The sequence below is a fragment of the Nymphalis io genome, chromosome 24 (assembly GCF_905147045.1).
Source record: "Nymphalis io chromosome 24, ilAglIoxx1.1, whole genome shotgun sequence".
Classification (NCBI taxonomy): Eukaryota; Metazoa; Arthropoda; class Insecta; order Lepidoptera; family Nymphalidae; genus Nymphalis; species Nymphalis io.
The window spans coordinates 4148935-4166209 of NC_065911.1; the positions used below are offsets into that span (position 1 = coordinate 4148935).

At 35.5% G+C, this 17275-nt stretch overlaps 1 protein-coding gene across 4 annotated transcripts in view; it reads left to right on the plus strand.

The window, feature by feature from the left end:
• The window catches only part of LOC126777880 (protein pangolin, isoforms A/H/I/S), a 151738-nt gene extending 142763 nt beyond the window's left edge, over positions 1-8975 (plus strand). For 2 of the 4 annotated variants that reach the window (XM_050501165.1, XM_050501167.1), the window contains exons 9-12: positions 457-661; positions 2095-2248; positions 3676-3745; positions 5928-8975. In XM_050501165.1, the coding sequence (XP_050357122.1) occupies positions 457-661; positions 2095-2248; positions 3676-3745; positions 5928-6288 (790 nt within the window). In that variant the 3' untranslated portion in view covers positions 6289-8975. Of the gene's footprint in view, positions 1-456; positions 662-1241; positions 1408-2094; positions 2249-3675; positions 3746-5927 lie in introns of all 4 variants that reach the window. The other 2 variants (XM_050501164.1, XM_050501166.1) reach the window with 1 other exon arrangement.
• The last annotated feature ends 8300 nt before the right edge of the window (positions 8976-17275 follow it).

Sequence of the window (17275 nt, forward strand, 5' to 3'; positions counted from 1 at the left end):
ACAGTATGACCCGGGACTTCTTAGTTTGTAAATAGAACTAACGAAAAATGGTTATTTAGAAAAGTCTCGAATCCGTGATTGAAAATGTCGAGATTTCCTAAACTCTTTTTAACGATAGAAACTGTCACGCAAGTACCAACTACAACTCAAATTCAACTCAAACGTATAAACGATGCGCGAACACAGAATACGAACAAAAACAAAAAAATATTTTTATATATCGTATAAACACACTGTACCAACAGCTTACGTCCATTTTTTACTATGATTCCATAAATATAATTCCTCGAATCCGTAAAACATACAATCGAAACGTAAACTTATTGTGATATTACAATAAAATGGATTAAATTCTTTTCTATAGGTAGTTTTTAGGTTACTCCAGAGTTACGCGTCTCATCTGTAACGAGATATGTTTGACATCGTCTTCATGTGCCCCATCAATTATAATTCCAGGTCACAAGAGAAAGGTTCAAGTAGCAGCAGCGCCGAGAAGGCGGCAGACAACTCAGCCAGCAACAACAAGGAACAGAACAAGAAACCTCACATCAAGAAGCCCCTCAATGCCTTCATGCTCTACATGAAGGAGATGAGGGCGAAGGTAGTAGCCGAGTGTACCCTCAAGGAGTCCGCGGCCATCAATCAGATACTGGGCAGACGGGTGAGTGACGTCACTGATAGTTTCGATGTGTCCTAGTTTTGTTAGTCCATCCAATTGTTATTTCAATGTCTCAAAAGTTATTTGTAAATTCAATAACTTTTATTATTAAACTACTGAATCGATTTGAAATCCGTATTGAAAAGTCATACATTAGGCTTATTCAAGGTCATCGAATCTTATTTGTCTATTGTTTTCGTATACGACGTGGTCGTTTACGTTGAAACGATTCTAAGAATAATATATATAATTGTCTATAGACGTTGTGCTCATTGTTAATCTTGTTAGGAAAACGATCCGTGTCGTGAGTAAACACAAACTCGGCGCGCATTCTGGAAGACAATGAATCGTGTCCGTATCTGACATCTACGCTTGGTGTATCGAATAACAAATATCGCTGGCCGTAACCCGGCCGGCTACCGAGAAGGGAGCCGTTACGCTTCTCGGAACGCGATCTCGTTCCTAACAAGACTAGCAACCGATGCTCCACGCACTCGTGGCCGCACGCTCGACCGGCCATCGACGGCCGCGGTCGCCGATGGCAACGTTGTGTACGTAATGCAATATACTCATAAATACGCAGTGGCATTCGTTGAGTCGCGAGGAGCAGGCAAAGTACTATGAGAAAGCGAGACAAGAGAGACAGCTTCATATGCAGCTGTATCCCGGGTGGAGCGCGCGGGACAACTACGGTTACGGTTCCAAAAAGAAAAAGCGGAAAAAGGACCGCGGTCCAGCAGAGCTGGGAGGTATTGGACCCTAGGCCGAGACCCGACACGAGGGGATGGATTGTCACGTCGACGCTTCTGTACACTCGCTTCACCCTTACCCAACCCTTACCTCGCCCGTGACCTGCCCGCACTCCTCACTAACCTCCAGAGACTTGCTTGCGCCGTCCAGGGCTCCTAACACGAACTAACCGGCTTGTTCCCGCCGACGAGCACCCGTGACCCGTGTCCCTGTATGTGAGTGTGCGTGTGTGCGTGTTACTCCAGTGTGTTAGTGCGGCGGCCGGTGGTGCCTGTGCTAGAAAAGCGGCTGGAACCGTCGCCCGCGAGGCGAGCGGCGTCGGGCGCGCGGGCACACTGTCCGCACTGCCTGCGCCCCCCGCGTCGCTCGCCTCCTATGCGTGTTCTGTGTACTGTAGTCGTCGAGTGACCGTGTACTCGTGTACTCACCCTACACCCCTGTACGCCGATCGGAAACTATATTGGTTTGATCTATGTCTAGACGACGCGCGACGATACCGACCGCAGAATAGGTTCTGTGAGGAACACCATAATTGGCCATTCTCATTTTTGGGGCGTAGGTTCAAAATTGTCGAGGGGAACGCTCACTGCGGGCTGTTTTTCTAGCACTAACGCTAGGGCGCGATCGCGAACCACCGTCGAAGTGCATTTCTCTTTTGTTTCCATATTGCGGCGTGTTCGGTACAGTGGCATGCGCTCGGCCGTGAGGAGCAAGCCAAGTATTACGAGTTGGCGCGGCGCGAGCGCCAGCTGCACATGCAGCTCTATCCCGATTGGTCGTCTAGGGCAAATACGCAAAGGGGCAAGAAGAGGAAACGAAAACAGGAGACAACCGATGGAGGTACTGCCTTGCAACGACCGCTGCCAACCCTCGCTATCCTCTCCCTACCTCAGTCTCCCGTCAAATCTCCCAGTGTCTGAAACATTTCACCGAAAAATTAATATTATATAAACAAAAGGATGAAAATCAGTCACGATTTCCACGATTCAGCATATTGTCAGCGACGGACGTCTCGTCGCGCATCGTTGCTTCAAATCATTTAAAAATGAGGTCAATTAATAAAGGATTAGCTAGAGACGTCCGTCGCTCTCAGACCCCCTCCTCCCGCCCCCGACCTCTTCCCTGGCATCGCTCGCGCTCCCATGTGCGAGTTCAATTGCTTTGAACTTTATCCGTACCGACCGAACGACGTAGAAATATTGCCGAATGTCTATGGTTGAAGGGGTACAGGTTGTAGACATATATGAGCATTTTTTATTTAATATATATCGCATTTATTTATTTTATCTTTTGTTATTACAACGCTATATTATGAGAACATTCCCTGAAGTAAGTGGCACTCCTTCGAAGGTTGTCCCGGTTTTTGGCTTTCCGTCCTGCTCCGAAGTGCCGCCTACGTATTCGGGGAGCGTGCATGTTTTATTCAACAGTCAATATTTGAATACTTGAGTAATTGCTTTGCAGGGACTGTATACATGTGCTCAGTGTAAAGGCTGGGACAGCCTTCTCCATACATAGCAAGTATGCGAAGGAGTTCTGTGAGTTACCAGTATGCATGAAGACGTCCTGCTATTACAAAGCGAACGATTGACGGCACAGGCCTGAATATTGAAGGAGACATGTCCCGAGGACTCGACTAGAAAATTTTAACTTCAACAAAAGCTGCCGATGCTTCTGTTTTCTTTATTAATGATACTGGCCAAATGAACATCAATATTTATTTTGATTCCGGAGAACCTATTCTGCTTGAATTTGCTTATGAGCGTCATGTTTATTTGTGATTGTTTTTATTTCGACTAGCAATAGCGTAGTTAGAGGTTTATTTTGTCGAAGTTTATGCGAGTAGAGCGCTATTATTTAAACCAATGTTTTTTCCGTTGTTATTTTCATTTGATCCATTCCTGTCCCTGCATGTTTACTAACATGTTTAACGGTGTTGGTGCATGTCGCTTTGTAGTTTAGTATATTAGCATATTTTTTTTAAACGCTTCCGTTATTTTATTTTTTTAGTAAATTTATTTCTGCAGTCCATGGCGCCATATTCCAGTCCCTTGATTTAATTTGATCATTGCTAAATTTTAACATGGTGCCATTTAAAATTTGAAAATTTACGATTATACTTAGTCTCTTAATTTGCTATGGAATATATTTAATTTGCCTTAAAGACCCGCAGTTTTGAAATTAATGAATCGATACCGATTTTGTTTTGTTTTTTAATTTAAATTAGTACTAAGGCGAGTTCTAATTGAAATCTTAAAAAATTTCAGGAAATAACTTGAAGAAATGTCGAGCGAGGTACGGTCTCGATCAACAGAACCAATGGTGCAAACCTTGCAGGTGGGTGTTTTCAATTTTTATTTTATTTATTTTGCTTTTCCTAAAAAAGAATAAAATAAAAATAATGAACCGATAATAAATATACAACAACAGCATTCAGAAAGGTCATTATTTTCAATATTATATTGTTTCTATGTGGAAAGACTTGGCTTATCTTTAATGTCTTTATTTTACGGAAAGTCCACTAAGAGCCTAGTCGTAACATATGTTTTATTTTAATTAGTTACTTTATAAAACTCGACATGAGCTGTAGTAGATGTTGTGTTTTATGTTTGGACATACACATGTATCCAATATCCTGTTACGCTGTGCTCTTTACCTAGTACCTGTAGAATAAGGGCATACGTTAAAAGCGAAGCAGAGAAAAGTTCAGAAAATGTGTCTTTTCACAAAGAAATAAGAGTTTGACGTAGAATCACACGGAATAGATTTTTTTGAAAGTAGACAAAGTGTGAAGTCGTAGTGAAAATATAGGCATTAGAAGAATAGTTCCGACAGATCTGAGAACAGAGAGAGGGCAATCATTTGTCGAAGAAAGCTTTCAAAAAAATCTTGACACATTTTCTGAATAACGCTCGCTTTTTTGGAATAATATTGTTAATAGTCGTAATATAAGATATCCGTGAAGACATTTATACTCATTGAAATGTTTTTTCCACTCATGATTGCCGCTTCTCACGGATCGATGCTGGATTCCGCTGGCACTATTGGTGACTATTTCCGTTCCGTCGCTCTTCTATCATTTTGATCATTCAACCGAACGCTACTTGATTTTTGATTTTAAACATATTTTTTTTATTTTTCCCCCCTTTTTTTATAAAACAATTTCCACGCATTATTGTCCGCTTATATCTTTCTTCACTCTTTACTGAATTGATTACTTACTATATCATCCTTTTATATTATAACATTTCATTATTTCCAAATAACATTACATTTATCATTTCCTACGCCTATTTAAATTTTGTTAATCAGTCCGGAATCAAGTAGCGTCATGGTTTCGGGGGGGTTAGGGCTCCTCCGACCAGAACCGGCGACGCCACTACCGGCTGCTAGTTTGGTGGGGAGCCCACCCCAAGAGCCTACATATGTGAACCTCTAGTGCCGGCCTGCCGCCGCCGGACGACACACGGTCAGTTTCTAGGCGAGACTTTGGCATATGTGTTACAAGAGTGTTTAGATAATACGTGGATCATATCGAGATTATATTTAAATACTATGGCAAACTTGTAGCTTTGTTTGGACGATTTGTAAAATATTATTACAATTTTCATAAAATATTTGTCATATAATATAATACTTAAGATAGCCCAAGATTTAGTCATGTGTTCTAGTTGTTTTTCGTGGTTGATAAAATAAACCAAATCATTTTGTCACGGAGTGTTTATTACTTCTGGAAGACAATTGAAAATGATGATTGTTTTTACTAATCAATCATAAAGTTCATTATAGGAAAATTTCTAGATATGATCACCGTATGTGTGTGAGCTTGAAGCATGGACTTCACATCTTAAAAAAAATGATGTGTTTGTTTTTTTTGTTGTTGAACAAATACTTCAGCTGGTCTAGAAACAGCTATAGTTTTTTTTTTTGACCATGAACATGCCAATGTCTCAAATCGCAGAAAATCGATGCAATTGTCTGCAGATATTATTGCGTTTTCTGCTCTGAATGTCGTAAGCTTGAAGGATTTCCATTCCTCAGTAGTATTTTTATTTTTGTTGTCGTAGATATTTGGAATCTTATATTTAAATTAAACCGTTTGATAACGCAGCATGAGTGATTCGATGTATTTCTACGTTTTTAGTACTTTATACAATTACTTTTAACATTTTCAAGCATGTCTTTTGTTTAACATTTGTGTTGATATTTGGAAATTTTGTTTCTGTTTTGTTTTTTAGGTTTAGCTTTAGATGTTTTTCGTTCGTTTTTTTTAATAGGGCACAAACTTCTGAATTTGTAACATAGCTTGTAACTTTTTTTTAGTCGTTATTATTTTGTTCTAATTGAAGGAAATTATTAAGCAGACGTTTTTTTTTTACATAATTCATAATATTTTTTTTCAATTTCTCGTCAATAACATATTTTTGATTTGAGTTATTCTAAATGAGAAATACGTATGCTTAATATTCCTTTATTTTCTTTAAGCAGACTATCTAACATTTCGTATCTAACGTTCCAGGCGGAAGAAGAAGTGCGTGCGCTACATGGAAGCCCTAGCAGCTGCCGCGGGGACCGTCACCCTTCCGATGGTGACCCCTCAGTCTCCCTGCTCTGAAGAGGACGTCAAGCTCGAGGAGCTCTCGGACGCGTCGAGCGACGAGGCCGACACGCCCCTCAACTCGGCCTCCAGCCCTGGGGGCCTCAGCGCCCTGTCGTCGCTGGCGTCCCCCGCGTCCGACCCTCCGCCCCCGCCCCGGAACCCCGTGGGCACGAATCCCCGGGACGCAAATAACCCTCTGTCTGTGGGTCAGCTCACCTCCCAGTCCTGGCCGAGAGCGGCCCAGGCGAGGCCTGGCCACGAAGTGATATCAGTCTCATAGTGACGGTGGAACACGTCCGGTGCCCGCCGACGCACGGACGCGACTGAACGCGGACCAGCCTGAACGTACAAAATATTAAACTAATTTTGAATTACGAAACTTATTGTCCTCTATAACGATTTTAACACTTGACACTCCATGGACGCTTTACACTGGGTTAGAATCGTAATGGAATACAATGCGAGTGCGGTGAATAAGGTTTCAATTGTGAAATGGACTATGAGTGGATAGCAAAATTTCAAGTACAGTACTGACATCTATCGTTTATTTGTATCAGCGTGAGAGCGCCATCTAGGAGGCTGGTTCGGAAACAGTTCGTGTTGGTTGTGATAAATACAAGGTATCATTGAAACTTTATAAACTGGTTCAGAGATAACTACAGAGGTTTTATCGGGTGCTAATAGACACGGGTTTCTTGATTGTTGGAAATATTGACGTTTTCGATTCATTTCGTTTCTAATTAACTCTTATAAGAAAAATCACAAACCTATTCAGTATATTGTTACAATTTAGGATCTAGTGATTTTTATTTGAAATGGCCTAATGCATTTATTATTTCACGGAATGTCCGATATTTCCAATAATCAATGTGTTCTGTGAAAAGGAAACTATTAATAAATATTCACGTATATTATAATAACCGAATAACTTACCAACTTAGATCCCAATACAGTCATCATTGATCTCAAAATTAGCCCACGAGTCATCGCACGTCTGACCCACGCTTTGCCCGAGTCTATCTAATTTTCATCGCTAGTCATACCGTTTCGTGCCATCGAAGTAATAGTTTCAGATTTATCATTTAGTGAATGGTGTCTCCGTGTTCATTGCTGGTGCCTTTATATCTTGTGGTTAATCTTTCCCAATTCCAAATTTGAAATTTTATTATTTTTTAATGACAACATACGTACCGAGTACGGACGATGTTCCGCTGAGCGACATTCGCCTCTACTGCTCTCTTATTACGAACGTTTATAACCTGATATGATTTTCTCGACGGCCTGCACTAGATAAGGTTCCATGTAGCGTTAGAATTCGATTTTAGTTTATAAATTCCCTTCGTCGGGCGTGTGTATAAAGTAAAAGTATAAGATGCGAGGAAGGGATACCTGTTTTTCCGTTGTGCGGAACTCATTAGACTGTCGTAGATTAGATTAGGCACGTTGTATGAGTGGTACCACACGGGGATGTACCGCCGACAACTTTAAAACTAAATTAATCCAATATCTGTTTTTGTGTAATTTGTATGAAATGTAAACAATATCACATTATCATTTATTATATACATATATATGTATATGAAATGTTCATTTGATATTCCATTGCTAAAAATAAAAAAATATATATTTTATTATTAATTTGATAGACATTTAAATTTTATACAAATTAGTGTAAAACAGATTATTATAATAAACTATGGTCTTCTTCAATATGTAAAAGATATATGAAATAAATTTAAGATTGCTATCTAATTTGTCGCTTTATATAGAAAATTGTTAAAATTGTTATCGGTACATCACCACCTGTATATGTGTATACACAGTGTAAATGTATAAAGTCTAGGATAATCTAACTGTGTCATATTAGATAATAAGTGTATTATTCTACTTACATATACATATATATACATTATTGCTATAAAAAGATGTTTAAATGAAAAATATTAGTTGAATACTGATACAAATCGAAGATTTTCATCGTACATATCTGAAAATCTTAAATTATTGTTTAAAAGTTCCATCAATAACGACCCCAGAGTGTATCGCCGCTCGGATGTTGTAAATAAATTTGTAATTCGCTAAATACATAGAACTTTTTTTTTATTATAAAAAAAATGATTGCATTTATTATTATTATTATGAAGATTAGTACCCTCGGAATGTTCTCGGATGGTTTGTTTTGTCCAACACTTCTTTTTGTTGTTTTATTGTTATTATTAAGAATTTTAACGTTGTTAAATGCAATTTCAAACCGTGACACATCAATAATAAATTGTGCTTTGTGATTGAGAAATGTAACGGAAATTATTCGCAAATCGAATTCTGAATTATTTTTATTGTATATTGAATATCTGACAAGATGACGAATCGATTTTTATTAAAAATATGACAAGACTTCGCTCAACAATGGCTTGATTTTGCATGAAATTCGAACTTGTGCAATACTGAAATAATATGGGTACTTTATAGTTTTCTAAATATTAATTAGATTATCCGTAAAATTTTGTTTTAAGGATATTTGAATTTATATGGAATTTGATATTTTGTGTTCTAATGGAAGACGTTTTAATTTTTTTAATTATTATCGATTTTTAATTTTGAGTTAGTATTTGCTTTCGTTGTTTCGATGTTAACGAATGCGTGCCAAAACCATCTTAGAACCTAAAGCAGATGCCAGGGATATACAAATGGACAGTAAACTTTTTCTATATATAATCTGTGCCAAATTTAACTAAACGCTGGTATAATTCAATACCTAATACCTCTGAAAGGTCTTTTATGTTGATAGATTTTATAGGTTGTTTTTATTGTTAAGATGGTAAAGACAAAGCGGCTCCTGCGAAGAGCGTTATTATTATTTTTTTGTAGGAAAAATTTGTCAAATTAGAAAACTCAATTATTAGGTCTGGACCCATGTCTTGTGTTCAGTTGAACGAATATTATTTTAATAAACAGCATAAAATTGTATCTTTCTTTTTATTTCAACATCCCAACTTATGCTACATATGTGCTGTTGTGATTTAAAAATAATAAGCAATTCTCTTAATTAAGACGAGTGACCCATGAGAACTATTTCGATACATAGCTCTCAAATGTTTAGTATTTATTTAAACTCATGCTGCCATAAATATGACTAAATACATAGTAAAAATATGAACATAATAATGGTAAAATAAGCTTCTACTGAGTAATCAATATTCGTAGCTCGAGACACCTTCATGCAGCTGAAAACACTTCAGAAAACTTATTACTAAAATGCATGGTCATCAGTTGTGTATTGTGTTATTATTTCCGAGCTTAGATTCTAAGCGAGGTAACAGCGTGTTATTTTTTTACATAACTATTAATGGCACTGGTTACAGATTTTACAGCCATTATTTTATAATAATACTTTATAATACTTGTTGTTATTAATTAAATACATATTATAAAAAGCAGCCCTGACTACTGAACTGGTGAAAAAATAAATACTAAAAATACAAATAGAATGATAGAATTAACGTACGAACTTTATTTTAAATATTGCTTAAGATTTTTTTTATATGTGCTTAGATTCATGGCAATATCCAAAATGTTGCTTTTTGCGAGGTCATTGTATTGTCTACATATTCGAGATATACCAGAATAATGTCCGAGGTTGGTTTTAAATGTGGGTATTTGAAAGAAGTTGTAGGCACTAAGTCAAGGCAAACGAGACGAAGTATGAACAGTTAAAGATGAGATTAATTCGTTGCAGTCAATGCTGCCATTAAATAGCTTGTGAAGGAAAACAAGATCGTGTATCTTTTTAAGACAAGCAATTGAGGATATATGGTACTGATTCAATCTATCTTCATAGCCTCCAATTACCCCAGATAATCTATCGCTGTATGATAGATGATAAACAAATCTTTTTTGGATCTTCTCCAACATCCTTACATACACATCATAGTACGGGTTCCACACAATGCAATTGTATTCCAGGATTGGCCGGACAATGTTGTTAAAAATGAATTTGTAGAGCACTTTTTAAAATCTTTGTAATTCCTTAGAACGAAACCAAGCATTTTGAAACCCTTAGATGAAACGTACTTTATATGGTCATCAAATTTTAGCTGACGGTCCATTAAGACACCTAAGTCGCGAACATTGTCAACACAAGTCATGTTTTGTCCGTCGATGTGAATAAGTATTAAGTGTTAAAGTCTTATTTCGGCTAAATTGTATGTAGTAGCATTTTTTAATATTAAGTGCCATTTTATTTGCTTTACACCAAAGTGAGAGCTATATCTAAATCTGCTTATAGTTTTTTAACGTCCAATTCAGTTTATATATCTTTCATTATTTTTAAATCATCTGCAAATAGGTAAATATTAGAGCGATTAAAACAGTGTGTGACGTCGTTTATAAAGACATTGAAAAGAAGTGGACCGACCCTTGTGGTACTCCTGATGTTGCTGTGAATGATTTTGATTGAAATTCAACATACTACTACTTTTGAATGCCTGTTACTTAAATAAGACTTAAACCAGTTGAGAAGAGAGCCACAAATGCCAAATTGGCCAAAGGGCCAGTTTGGCAAGTTCAGTTAAGCAAGTCGTGGTCAACTTTGTCGAATGCTTTGCTAAAGTCTGTGTAGACTGCGTCGACGGGTACTCGTTTATCGACAAATTCGGTTAAAGCTGCAGTAAATGATATTAGGCTGGTGGTTGTGGATCTTGTTTTGATGAAGCCGTGTTGGTGATCGGTAATATGTTGCTTAAGATACCATGTTAGACGTTCGGTTACCAATTTTTCGAGAATTTTACCAAATGTCACGAGATCTCTATGATCGGCCTGTAGTTGACCACCAAATGCCTATCCCCCGATTTAAAAATGGGTACTACAAGAGCTTCGGTCCAAGAATCAGGGACAACTCCTTCTCGTAGAGGGAAAACACATGTGCTTTAGCACATCTTTTGATAAAAATAGAGGTATCCCATCGCTCCTAGCGCCCTTACTTTCATCAAGTGAGTTTAAAGCACTAAGTATTTCTTCCTTAGAGAAATTAATAGTTGAAAAGGCAGAAGACGTAATAAATTTATTAATTACTGTCAATCATCTGTTGTTGTTGACTTATAGGCAGGTACAATTGAGAAAAATTATCAGCAAATAATTTACAAATATTACGTTTTCATGAGGCAACTATGTTATTATGTTGCATTTGGGCCGGGAATTCAGAAAGTCCTTTACGCTTAGATTTAATAAATGACCAGAATATATTTGAGTTTCGTAGCACAGCACTTTCAATACTAATTAAATAATGCTTATAGCATATAAATCTAAGCCTATTGCATTGACTTCTTCAAGTTTTCAAATGTCAAGCGGTCGAGGGGGTTATTATATTTTTTAATTTTTACGTGGTATTTATATTTTTCTTTAAAAAGATGTTTAAGTTCGCGTGAGTACCACGGAGGATATTTCTTATTACAATTTTTTTTAATGAAATGTGGTCTGATAATATTCCTAATTAAAACGTAGAAAATTTCCACCTTAGTATTAACTAAAGTGCAACTTTTAAATTGGTTTTTCCAAACTACAGTAGTGAGTGAGTGAAGCCATTATTTTATCATAATCCGGTCTAAAAAAATTTGTTCTCACGGATGGTTTGTTTTGTATATAATGTTCAGTAAGTAAAGGTATGTTCAGATCAAGTGAAGGATGTAAGCCATCTTCATTAACTAAGTAATTGGGGCAACGTGTGACTTCAATATAAGATAAACTACTAAGAACTAAATCTAAAATTTTACCTTTGTTATTGAATATATTATTGTATTGCTTAAAATTGCTAATGAAAAAGAATTCACTAAAAGAACTTTGAATGTTGGAATTATTAAGATCGGGACATAAATGCGGGGAATTGACATTTGACAACCGACTTGCACTACTAAGATTGAAATCTCCAACTACTAATGTGTGCTCATATTTTTCGGTCACTTTTTGTGTGCTTATGTGTCAAACGTCTCATTATCGAGAGGGGGAGGTAAGTATACTGCGCAAATAAGATTTTTTTTTAGTTTTGTACCGTAACCGTAACAGCCTGTGAATGTCCCACTGCTGGGCTAAAGGCCTCCTCTCCTCTTTTTGAGGAGAAGGTTTGGAGCTTATTCCACCACGCTGCTCCAATGCGGGTTGGTGGAATACACATGTGGCAGAATTTCAGTGAAATTAGACACATGCAGGTTTCCTCACGATGTTTTCCTTCACCGTAAAGCACGAGATGAATTATAATCACAAATTAAGCACATGAAAATTCAGTGGTGCTTGCCCGGGTTTGAACCCACGATCATCGGTTAAGATTCACATGTTCTTACCACTGGGCCATCTCGGCTTTTTTTTTTTTAGTTTTGTTGTTAGCGCATTTCATATCGACACTGATCCATAGGTAATATTCACTTTCATATTGAGCTAGCCGTACTGACTTTAAATGTTTTGATTTTTATTTTATATTCGCCGGGAGGGCAAATGACTCTACTCCACCTGATGGTAAGTGGTAGTAGAGTCCAAACGCGACGACGGCCAGTACAGACGGGAAAAACGTTCTGCACTAGTTGCCTTCGCCTTGCCGGCCCGCAAGATGTCTCTTCACGCCTCGTTTGAAGGAACCCGGGTTGTAAGAGGAGGGGAATACGTGAGCTGGTAAGGAATTCCATTTTTTGGAAGTCCAAATAAAATACAGCTATTAATACACCCCCACAACCTTTACGTTTAAAGAATTTACTAGATTCCCGGTCTCGTCTGTAATTAAAATACCTATCAATCATCAAACAGCTCAGAATCGTAAACCCCGCTATTGAGCCACGTTTCCGTAAGGACGATTACATCATAATTCTGTAGCGCCGTGTTGTGATAAAATTCAGTAGTTTTAGTTTTTAAGCCACGAACATTCTGGTAATATAGACTAAGTGAAAAATTGAATGTTACATTAAGTAAAACTTCAAACATGCTAGTAACTTATACTAATTCTAAGTTTAGGTTAACGTTTTCAATGCTTCTAGCTTTTAAGTATATAGTATCTAATTGCTAATTGTGATACGCTCGGACGATTCGGTTTTTCGGACGAAGATTCTGCCATTACGGACCCAAACAAACAAATGTACCAGTTCTTTAGCACGAATACTTGCCGCCGCGTGAATAGCTTCGTTTGCTGGAGAAATGTGTTCCATGATGTAAATTGGTTGTGTTTTTTCTGTTGATATACCGATATGGCTCGCACTCAGTTTGTCTCTAGGATTATTTTTATTAAATTTTATTACAGAAGTGCCATTGAAGCGCTTAATTGTCTTTTTCTAGTTTATCTATTATCTCTGATTAAGTCTCCAAGAAAGTTTTCATAAACTCGTATTGATCATTAAAGAATGTTAGCGATTGTTGAAAATTCGCCACTAGATCGTTAATTTTATTTAATTGGTCGGTTCCAACCACTTTGAGAATATGGTCGATCTCCTAGTGTATAATATTTCTTAAGGCACTTTTCGTTATTTCCAGAACGTTGCCATCATCAGTTCTATCCAAAATTGGTAAATGGGATTGTTTTTGACGCATGGTGATGTTAATTTGACGGTGACATGGAGGACCGCGAGGAATCATCAGCTGAGCTGGAAGAATTGTCGGCCCGTAAACAGAGCAGCGGTGTATTGGTGTTATAGCTCTTGGGCTGTTTACTTCAACAACCAAAACATTTCCATTATCTTTTAGTTTCCAAGTTCATAGAATGAGCGTTTCTCAGATATATTACCACATAGCAGGTCATACCGATTATGACAATATAAACATTGCAAGCAATCCCCTTTAAATTCCTTCCTGCATCCAGTACAATTATTTGCCGCCATCATTGTTAGTTTAATTATTTTTAAAAAAATAGGTTACATAAAGCAAGTAAACCATGCATACAACTAAGCGCTTTAAGCATTTAAAACGTACTTGTCTAGCCACAACAGATCTTAAAGCGATATTTTTATTTTACACACCAAGCCTTGAACAGTAGCTCGTCGTCTTGTCACAAAGGTCATAAGCGCCATGAAATCGCGTATTTCGTTTTTTTTTTTTTTTTTTTTTTATAGAATAGGAAGGCGGACGAGCATATGGGCCACCTGATGGTAAGTGGTCACCAACGCTCTTAGACATTAGCATTGTAAGAAATGTCAACCATCGCTTACATATCCAATGCGCCACCAACCTTGGGAACTAAGATTTTATGTCCCTTGTGCCTGTAATTACACTGGCTCACTCACCCTTCAAACCGGAACACAACAATACCAAGTATTGCTGTTTTGCGGTAGAATATCTGATGAGTGGGTGGTACCTACCCAGACGAGCTTGCACAAAGCCCTACCACCAGTGATTTCATACGCTTACGGTTTTAACACAAACACTTCGTTAAATCACTGATACAATATCAACCGTCAATTGTTTGTTTTATTGAATTTATATTGAATTACTGACGTATTAAGTATTTTAATATACTACTAATGCGGCACTACGGTATATATATATAAAACAGATTTTATAAGTAAATTACTTTATTTTCATTAAGACAGGTGTAGTATTATTTATTTATAAAAAATATTTATTTTGATCTGATCTAAAAACAAAGACAAATAGTTGAATAATGGTATTGTATGTTATTCGTTTTATTTTTAAATAAAGGTATAAATAAAACAAGTATTTGTGAGATTACATTGTTTATTCGTGACAATGCAGAATGTAAAGGACAGACGTACAAAAATTATAAAACACTATAAAATATGATGCCGATTACAAAGATAAATAACGATTCAAAGGTAATAGTGTAGAGTCTAATACAAGATATAGGATCTTTGGTTACACAAAGTTCGTAGGAAGTATTTTAAAAATATCAATTACAATTGATGATAATAGATGGCGTTACTTGTACAAAGTATGTCGTTAGAGAGTAGAGAAATAATGTTAAGTGCTAATAATTCTAAGAATCTTAAAATAATTAATTTATACTTATTAATAGCGTCAAATAACATTTTCAACTGGAACACACGAATAGGTTTTATAATAACATTATAATAAGTACAATAGGTTTCTACAGAAAAGATTTAACTGTAATGTTAAAAATAATTGTGACATCTGATACAAAAATAACATAACATATAATAGCATATAATATATCATTCAAACGAAGAACACAATCACATCTGAAGCTACCAACTATATTATTTTTCATTAATAATCTTAACTAACTGTAAAATATTAGACCAATACAGTTTGACACTACATGAGTATAAAATTTTAATTTCAGAATATGTTTTGGCTAGAAAATTACAAAATTGTTTTTTTTTTCTACTCGGCTAGAATTATAAAGTTTAAATAAATTTTTGACACTATATTATAAATAAATGCCTTCCTGATAGCATTCCATTGTTACCGTTAACGTCAAAAGTACATTGGCACTTACATACTTATTATATTCAACGATATTCACAATGTTTAATTGCTAGATATTTTATGATAATATTCATTTAATTTGGCCTTATTACTAAGTAGATTTTCGTGTGCAGAAGAAAATTTATTCTTTTTTTAATATTAGCAATTCCTGTTTTCAAGAAAAGCTTAGAAACTCTAAGTGGCCCATATACGTCGGACTATTGAGGCTTCAATAATTTACTCGTTTTACCTTTGTATTACACGGTCAGCCATTACACAAAATAAATTGCTCGTTGGCTTTCTGATTATTAAAAAATAACTCTCCAAAAAGTTCTTAGTGAAACCGGATCAGTTTTGTCACATTTTTTATTCATAATTTATTTAAACTTTATAAAACTCCACATTCACTATTTGGTCAATTATAATTCCAATACAAAATATTGTTAAACATCTTAAAACGCTAATAACATAAAAATATTTTTTTACCATGGTGTAAAAACGTTCGTCTAAATCTAATTTTGTCTATGGAATCAGTCTATAGATTAGAGAACTGAATAAATAAACGCGAGTTATATTTTCTAGAACTACATGCATAGAGTAAGCATTTCTAATATACGACGATATAGTTACATAATTTCTCATAAAGTACATAAAAAAGAAATGCCATTCAATTATTGAGTTAGACATATTTCGTCCAATCGAAATGCTTTGATGTAAAATTAATAATAAATCTAAATTATATATGTAGTAATAATAGCCCATATCCCACTGTTGGACAAAGATCACTTAAGTTTCAGTGCGGGCGAAAAATCATAAAAGTATATGAGTTATATAAAAAATAGAACTCAGTATAACATAAGGTGAAATCATTTACCCGTATTTGGGGAAAAATGGTTCATTTTTATCAGTTGTTTACACATTTATAACCGTTGTGAGTAAAATGCACTATACAAGCTCTCTAAGTATAGCACATTTTGTTTTGTCAGTCCATACAAGTATTTGTACTAACTCGTATGAAGTTTCTTTTGGATATAATATATTTGTGATAGAACCCACATTTATTATAAAATTTTTCTTCACTGCATATTTTACTTTAAAAAAAACCTCACATTTTATATATGCAATTTGTATTATCAATTGTCATTTTTAGATATTTTTTGTGTCTTATCTAATCAATAAAATCAAAAATATTGTTATGAAAGATTTTTGTATGAAATCTTATAAACAACTTAAAAATTGTATTTAAAAAGCAAAATAATATATACTTCGATATAAATAAACCGATCTTATGTTAAATTATGTGATTATAGCATATATAAGATAACGTAGATTGGTTCCTGAACGCTCCAAGCTCAAACACAAATGCGCTTTATTTGTGAAAAAATAAAAATAAAGTCCAATAACAATAACGGAACAAAATTCCTTACTAGTAAAAACCATATGCGTTGGTTTTCAATTATATGTCAAATAAATATTACTTTTCTTATAAACTCCTTTATTCATAAAGTTTATTAAACAATATCATAAGATTGTGGTATTAAAAACGGTCAATTTTATTTATTATATTATATAATTTAATTCAAAATACACTTTTTCAAAGCTTTTAGGGGCAATTTCGTCATTTTCAGTATGTTAGTACTATGTTGTTTAAAAAATGTTTATGAGTAAAACGGTTTGTATTATAGAAAAGTGAAATTATTCACAATTATCCTGTTTATCATAAATATGTTTACAAACTGGTTCGATATATAGGTATGGTAGATTCATAACATATGTATGCTTCTATATAAAATATAGTCATTAACGAATACAGTCAAATGTAATTATAACGGTTACATTACAATCACCTTAAT